The sequence below is a fragment of the Mercenaria mercenaria genome, unplaced genomic scaffold (assembly GCF_021730395.1).
Source record: "Mercenaria mercenaria strain notata unplaced genomic scaffold, MADL_Memer_1 contig_5084, whole genome shotgun sequence".
Lineage (NCBI taxonomy): Eukaryota > Metazoa > Mollusca > Bivalvia > Venerida > Veneridae > Mercenaria > Mercenaria mercenaria.
This window is the reverse complement of record NW_026463368.1, coordinates 8,756-17,093: the sequence shown is the minus strand read 5'-3', so window position 1 is coordinate 17,093 and position 8,338 is coordinate 8,756. Positions and strand designations below refer to the sequence as shown.

The following is an 8,338-nucleotide window of genomic DNA, read 5'->3' as shown; positions in this document are numbered from 1 at the left end:
TACATGTAGTTCATTGCTATTCAAACGCAGAATATTTTCTTCTTTTTTTTTTAATATAAATGCAGAAAAATAATAAAACACGCAAGACTAAATCGTTTAAAATGATAAATGAGAATTTGCATCATTTGTATGACTGAAACGATTTCTATTTAAACATATTACTCTGAACTGGTTGTCTATTAAATATTTAGTACGAATTCATAAAATTATATCGCCACGTCCATTATATTTATCATTGATGTCTGTATATATTTTGATTCTCATTGTATGTATATATGTAAATGATCTATTACTGCAAGCTGTATATAGCCATGATGACGAGGATCGTCTTATGTTCAAGTCATACTATTATGAATAAAGTTCTGCTCTGTTCTTTTTCAAAATCAATATCTGAACTTTATGGTGACTAACGTTTTACATTTCGTTCATTCACAACCAGCGACACTCTGTGAAGCGTCATTATGCGCCCCCCCCCCCCCCCCCCCCCCCCCCGCCACCTACTCCACGACAAACGCCGCCACTCCAGTGTGTAGCAGTTTAGTGGGCGCCACAACGAAGTCGTTTGTCATTACAACAGAGCGAAATAACGAAATGGTACACATCCGCCAGCATAGAAATTTTACCAAATAAATGAATTGTAACTATCCAAATTTTCGTTTATACGAATCATTCGAAACTGATTTATGTTAAAGAATAAACAGAAGATAAAACATTTTATACATCACATGTTTCTTATGAAATTATTGTTCATTATGTTCCAGTAATAAAGTCACGTTTAATCTTTAATGATACATTTTTATTTATTGAGGTATGACCATGACCTTTTCGTAAGTATTTATTATCTATTATGAGTCAAAAATATCTAGTCGTTGATACATTAAGTATGGTGAAAGTAAACATGGCCATAAAACATTCCCCCGTACTGATAAGGTAGGCATAGTTACAGTAAACATACCCTCATACTTACAGAAAGAAATTACAAGTTACATAACATTAAGAAAAATAATATAAATCAGATCTAATTTTTGTAGCAAGTGTTATTGGAGTATCGATAAGGAAATTATAAACATTTCTAATAAGAAATATTGATGAACTAATTTACCGTCAAACATTTTATTTTCTAAATGTGAGAAAAATAAGAAAGATGGCAAGTTACTTTCCTGTTCAGAATGTAAAATCTCTTTGAAAGAAGAACACAAAGTGAACATCAACGCGTACTTTAAAGAACATGGTGTATTTAAAATGTGAGTGGAGTTACATTATCTAGCTAGAAGTTTCTGAAGACCATACGCCATGTTTTTTTGTGGACATACCAGTTATATTTAATTCAATACATGCATTTCTGAGGAGTTTTACTTTTGGAAGAACTACCTTCTTTAAATGTAACAGTTGCAGTTCCGATTTGACTTTTGTCCTGCTTTCTCCTCACCGAAACGTGTGGAGTCAGCCACATTGTATACATTGTACGTATTTTTTTTTTGTTGTTGTAAACAGCTCTGTTTTAGGTAGTCTATTTCATTCGAAAAATAAATATGGGAAATTGCTGTTGTGAAAGACGGGAAAATGAGATCATAAGACCAAGTAAAGAATCCAAATATGATAAAGTGAATGACCGAGTTGAGTTTAATTTAAGACAATATTCAAAACCTCAGAATTTGGAATTGAAAATAGAGTCAGACGGAATTGATAATCTTGAATTATATCTAAATGATGTTTATGAAAAGGAATGTTTGTTCAAAGTACAGCAAGAGGAAGTTGACTTTATTCAGGAAGGAATAGAAACACTTGTACAGAAAATTTTGGACGTTGCCCTGGGATATTTTTTTGTGCATTCGTATTTTGAAGAAATATTTACAGCTGGCAATTATAAGGAGGATATAGATTTGTTTAAAGCATCTTTGGTAGAAGGTAATTTTCCCATAACGGATACGTGTGTACTGAAACATTTGGTGACTGTAAACACCACAAAGACATCAGTCATCAAAGTAGGAAGTTTTTATGAAGGAACCAAAAATAGTTTTCCCGATGAGTTTGATATAATATGTCCTCTTTTTAAAATGAGAGAAGAAATACGCCATGGTATTTGGTATTAGTTGACAAGTCTTCTTCATGACATTATTAAAAAGGTAGCTTCTGATAAAAAAGGGTCTTTGCATTTCACCTCCTCTGATAATCGAAGAAAACTACATTTTGATAAGTATATGACAGAACATGGTCCAGCATATTTGTTACGATTTATTTACAAAAATGGTTCAAAACGAAACAAATACCTCCATGTTGATCTTGTTCCAGCGTTCAAAGTTCTTGTGAAAAAGGACGATACTTCAAATCAGTATTTCAAACTGTTAGACGCACGTGTGAAACTAAAAGCATTTCGTGAATGTGTCCTGAAAGCAGAGCACTATCTAAGTGTCAATAGCCGTACCTCATTTACTGAAACTGAGGTATATTTTATGAAGAATGTTTTGTCAAAGACTCATGTTAAAGTATACAGAATACTTAAGATTTTGCTTAATGGTCATGGTGATGACGAAAAAATGAAAAAGGAATGTATTAAAAGGGACGTAAGGAACTATCATGTTTTTTCATCCTATTTGATAAAAACAATGATGATTTATCACCACAAAGAGTGTACTAACCCGGATATGTTGGATACATCAGGTATACCAGATATTGGACCGTGTGTGCTACAGATACTGGAAGAACTGTGTAAATTTGATGAGACTAACAGGTACCCAAACTTTTCTGGAATATTTCGTGGTGGAGATAAATACTGCATGGTGCCGTTTCTTCAAAATTTAGCAGACACATTGAAAGCAATGCAGATATCAGGGGCCGCGTATGAATATAAGAGGTGCAGAATGAAATCCATGTCAAGACAGTTTATAGAAAAGGAAATACGCGCAAAAGTACGCAGAAAACTAATAAATGATATCTTACTATCAATGAGTGGACCCTCTCTGTGTGCATTGATTCGCAGTAAGTACACACATTTCATGTTCTGGTAATTGTCGTTGCAACAAAATAATATCATTAATGGTTTGACATATATTCTATATGTATTGTGAGTTAAGCCGATAACCTTGCTTTTCTTGAAAATATACTTTTAGCATGAAGGTGAATTATTTTTTACTAAGAAACTAACATTAGAGTGTAAGAAGTGTAGCATATGTATAATTTGCTTAAAGGTGGTCAATCACATTTAATCAACATTTAATGACATTTTTTACTTTTTGTATATTCTGGTAGAGAATTATTTAAGGAACAAAAAGACCAATTACATAGAGTTAGATTCCTATTTGAAATGTATATTTTATTATTTTTATAAAATTTTGTAATTACTCCCGTTTAATATGAAAGTATATAAAAAGCTGGGTATTTCTTTTTATTTCGATATAATGTCTAGTTTTACATTTGCATTTGATAGACATATCAACTATTGAACAATCTGAACCAAAATGCAAGTTTTAAAGCTGTGTGTAGCTTCTGAATTCATTTATTTCCAATCTATCTTGGTTGCGCAACCAAGATAGGCAAAGGGAGGTAATAATAATTTTTCAAACTTGCGTTTCTAATGAATTCCATCTAAATACATAATTTTTAATGCAAATATTTTACAAATGTATTACAATATGTCTAATATTTATACATTTCCTTAGGCAAAGTATGTTTATCAAATTTATACTTATGATAAAATAACTCTATCTTGGTTGGGCAACCAGGATAGGAAAATGAAATTTTAAAAATACCTCCAGTGAAAATCTAATTTGTATTAAGTATTAAGTGAACATAAATGAGTGTAAATGATCAGATGCTAAAGTTTCGAACAAATCCTTTACATGGCCAAAATCTGATTATCCACCTTTAAAGTCACCATAATCGTTATTAGTATCCTAAAGCTAAAATATGTTTTAGTTATTATTGTCACGTAAGCAATGTGAGGCTAAAAGGCTAAGATATAGAGTTGCGAAATAACCTCAATGCATTAGTCACATGGAACTGTATGTTTAAGGACCAGATAATCATTTTCGTTTTCTGTTTAACCAAAAGATTTTGTACAAATGATGATATTTTAAAGGGTACAAATTTGTCATAAGAGAAATACAAGTGTCAAGTGAATACAAATGGTTATTATCCGAATTTCATTTAAGTTTAGAACAAATTTAACAATTAAGGAAGTTCCTTACATAAGCGGCCGTGTTGCTCAATGACCTAACGGTCTTACGGGACGTTCCGTGTTCGGATTCCGGTCATGTCTATTTTTAGCCTTATAATAATTGTTTCAGACAGTGGTTATTTTTTACAAAGTTTTAACGGCCTCCTAACAGTATCAATGTTACAAAACTTATGATTGTTTTTCCGTCTAGAAAGTCAATGATTTACTATAGTGATTTTTTCCTGCCATTTTGAGTTTTCATAAGTCTACGCCCCGGCAACACAAAGACACGACAAAAATCACGACGAAACACTGTTAAAAAGGAATATAAAGGCAAAGTAGCGAAACTCTTTGGGCGTTTGAGATGGAGGCATTATATCATTCTTTCGTGTTGCTTGTGTCATTAGGTAGTTAAGACGTAATTATAAAAAAAAGGATGAAAAAGTCTCAGAAACTTGCGGGGTTATTTTCATATGACAATAGTTATGGCCATTTAAATCTTTATGTGAGGTATTATTTCTTTAAATAACTTTTCCAATATTTATGTAGCTTGTACAAACTATTTTTTGTTTATTCAGTGTGCAAATCACAGGCTTGGAAAAGAAGTGAGTCTGGTTCTGAAGAAAATGAAAGTTTGAATAATATACCAATAGAAGCGGGTACAGGTACTATAATGTTTTATTCAATTTAATAGCGTTTTTATATTAGGCAGTATAAGTTTCAGGAAGTCAGTCATACTTGAATCATTTTCTGCCGTCCGTCCTTCTGTCGGTCATTCTGTACAACGTTCTTTTGAGGCTAGCAATACACTTTATTCATTTCATTAATCTTAATGTTTATGCTTTTATTTTCTCTTTTACATACCTAAAAGTATAAAAACAGAACAAATGAGCACGACGATTAAGTAAGCTCTAAAATGTTCTTATGATTTTATACCAGTCCTAATAAAATCAGCTGCATCTTTATACATGTGTTGTCTTTGTATATTATTAAATGCTACAATATCTCATTATCTCTACTGTTGGACTGAACAGTTTAATATGTATGTTTTCAGTATACGATTATGATTTGGATTTTGTTTAAAAGAAGCTGATGGGAGAACAGAAAGTTAAAGCACACGAATGGACCAGTTGTCAACTACAGATTTTCAAGATCGAACAGTGTATTATCAGAGTCACATTTAACCTTTGATAGATGTAGCTTAAATTTTGTTTTAATGTATAGATGAGTTTTAAAGCATATTGCATTATTTGTTAAATAACCTGAGATAAAATACGGTTCTTGAGATTGTTTAAACAACTAAACACTTATTTCACATTCTTTCGACTTTGTAAATTGCTGCTAGACAACATTACTTGATTTAACCCGGATTTCAAAATTTAATTAGAGAATATGGCAAATAAATAAGCTAGATTCGTGTGGTGGATTTCTTTGCCGGACGGATTACAAAACATTTGCTAATAAGAGCATATCCGATGATCACAATTTTGTAACTTTGTGAATAGACTTTTTTCTACAAAGTAGCTTTTAAGTAAACAATACGGCCTATAGAAGGCCTTTTTTTAATTCTTTGGTTTTCGAACTGCCAGGATGAGATATAACCGTAGGAGGAGGGAAAGAAAGCTAACTCAGATTTTCCTCATTGGAAAAAGTCCATCGAAAGGAAAATGCATAAAATCAAACAGGGTGCAGGCTGTAACCTTCTTTCTGTATTCAAACCAAGTTTTCATTTAGGGAACTTAATACAAAGTTTTGAGATATTTGAAAAGTACTAAATACACAGTCAGCATGATTTTCTAACTTCTTGAAAACAGAATGCTTTATGCAATACATGCATAATGCACATTCTAGCCTATGATGTCAGAGACATGTGGCGGGGAGAGTTGGTGCTTTGTTTTTGTATCATTTATCAGAAGCTTACACTAAAACCTAATTGGCTGAAGAAGGCTCAGTATTTAAATATCCGAGTTACAGTGTCAAAAACCAAACTTTCTAACATTACTGTCAAATTTGTACTGTATACTGATACTAGTTTCGCGACCAGTTCCCACACCTAGAAAGGGATATAACTGGGTACCACTAATCATGGTGTAAAATTTTACCAGGTTTAAAAGGAATATTTCCCAGGCCAACCATATCATGATAAGAAGTAAAAAGGACAATGAACTAGACAGGAATTTCTGACACAACCCTATACCCGGATTACCACTTGGGTAAATTCCTCCAAGAACTTAGGAGACTGTCACATAATCGTGTAATCGTCATGAAAACCAAAGCCCAGGTGAAGGCATATAATTGTAATTGTTTTGTAATGTTAATAATTAAGGGTCAAATGAAACCGGTTTGAACAGTTGCTTATACATAAGGTTCCACTGTCGTTCTGTCGGGCACACGACCCGACCCAGGAACCATAAACAGAGATCTACAATAACGGTAGGTAAGGGAAATAAAATGGTTGTCTGAATACCTATCCAAAGTTCATGGGCGTAGTAAGGTGTGCATAAATGATATCTGCAAATGGGGGCACTGTTTTCTTCGAGTCATGAGGATAAAGTACACCGGGTGCGTATAGGGTGGTGCAACCCATAATTACCCTTATTACCAATGTAAAATGAGGCGAATTTGTCCTCAAGTCCTAATGCATAATGAGGTTAACATCACAACCACATCATGCTGGTTGAATGGCACACTATCCTCCTCACAAGGAGCTACGCACCTGCATAGTCTGCCTCATAACTGACATAATATACAGGAGTGTTGGAACAAATCAGTCGCGAAAACTATATTTAATGTAGAATAAAAGATTTCCAATCTCGCTGGCTAATCCCTTCCAAACACTAGGGCGGAAAACCCCGTGAATTTAGGTCATAACTAAACAAAGAATCTAATATTCCACCTCCCAATCTCGTCAAGCTGCTGCTCAACACCCTTCATAAAAACTACCCATCCCATAATACAAAAACGCAAATACAAATATTCAATTCCTAAAAAAAAGAATATAGCAACTAGAATGAGGCACCTTCAAAATGTTACTTGGTGAAATCCAATTAGTAACTTAAAGGATTATAATCTGTTTCAGAAAAAAAAAACCAGCTAGAAATCCGACGATGTCAACCCGCCTTCGATATAGATTAACTGTTATTAATAGATCTAGTTCCTGTAAAAGATCGATGACAATACCTTGCATCCGACTTATTAAATGCACAAAGAACTGTCCTACAAAGATCAATGGCGATCTCGCCTTTGAACTATATAAATGTATACTGATGATTGATTTCTATACCCGACTGATTGCGTCAACTCACCTTCAATCCGCCTTAACGAGAAAAAATGAAAACAATAGGAGCCTCTTAAAAAATTCAAAATAATTCCAACCAATAATTACATCCAGAACCGTGAATGCCTTCAAAAATAGTTGTAGCAGTATGCACTTTAGCATGTTCCGAAGACCAAGAAAAACTTGTCCGAATATGTACTAAGGATTACACCCCGAAACATAATTAATATTAAGATGTTAATTAAATTGTAGTTCCTAATTTATCACTACTCCCTCGTACAAAAATATAAACCAAGTTCCCAGCCCATAACCTTAAAAGACGGAATCCACAAAAAACCACATACTCTGTATGAATACTTGCGATGAAATGTCTCAGAGTTATTCAATTTCACCCGGGCCTAAAATTATGACGTCACGCACATTACGGAGGTAGCCGAACAGCAAAATGGGAGGAGCTAACGTCGGTGATTTAGACTGTTTTTAACGATATTGCAAAATAACAGATGAAATTCATCCCGATCAGTTGCTAAATATGCAAAGATTGCTATTAACACTATGAAAATAAAATGATATTGCACGTAATCATTTGAAATTGAACACAAAACATAAACGGAGCCACAGACATCTCTTCGGGTCCCGAGCAAAGGTTATCAAACTCGGACTTCGAATTGATCTTTTCCGTAAATAAAGTATGTGCGTATAACAAAGCAAGCCCTACAAAGCAAAAAATGAGAACTATTTGAATCAGCCATTTTTTTACGCATATTTTCTATACACCATCTGTATACACGAAAGCACTCATTAAAGATTCCTTTTCTGAGGTTTATACGCCTTTCCTTACCTAACTGTTGTCTTGACATCGACTTCAATCTGCATGTCTTGAAGACATAGGTTTTTTCTGAAGT

The 8,338-nt window shown here is 33.5% G+C and overlaps 1 protein-coding gene across 1 annotated transcript; it reads left to right on the top strand.

Moving 5' to 3' along the window:
- The first annotated feature begins 1,871 nt into the window (after positions 1–1,871).
- On the top strand, positions 1,872–5,687 carry LOC128554502 (uncharacterized). Its single transcript, XM_053535775.1, has 3 exons — positions 1,872–2,979; positions 4,735–4,821; positions 5,211–5,687. The coding sequence occupies exons 1-3, from the start codon at positions 2,202–2,204 to the stop codon at positions 5,237–5,239; spliced, it is 894 nt and encodes a 297-aa protein (XP_053391750.1). The 5' UTR covers positions 1,872–2,201; the 3' UTR covers positions 5,240–5,687.
- Positions 5,688–8,338: the final 2,651 nt, after the last annotated feature.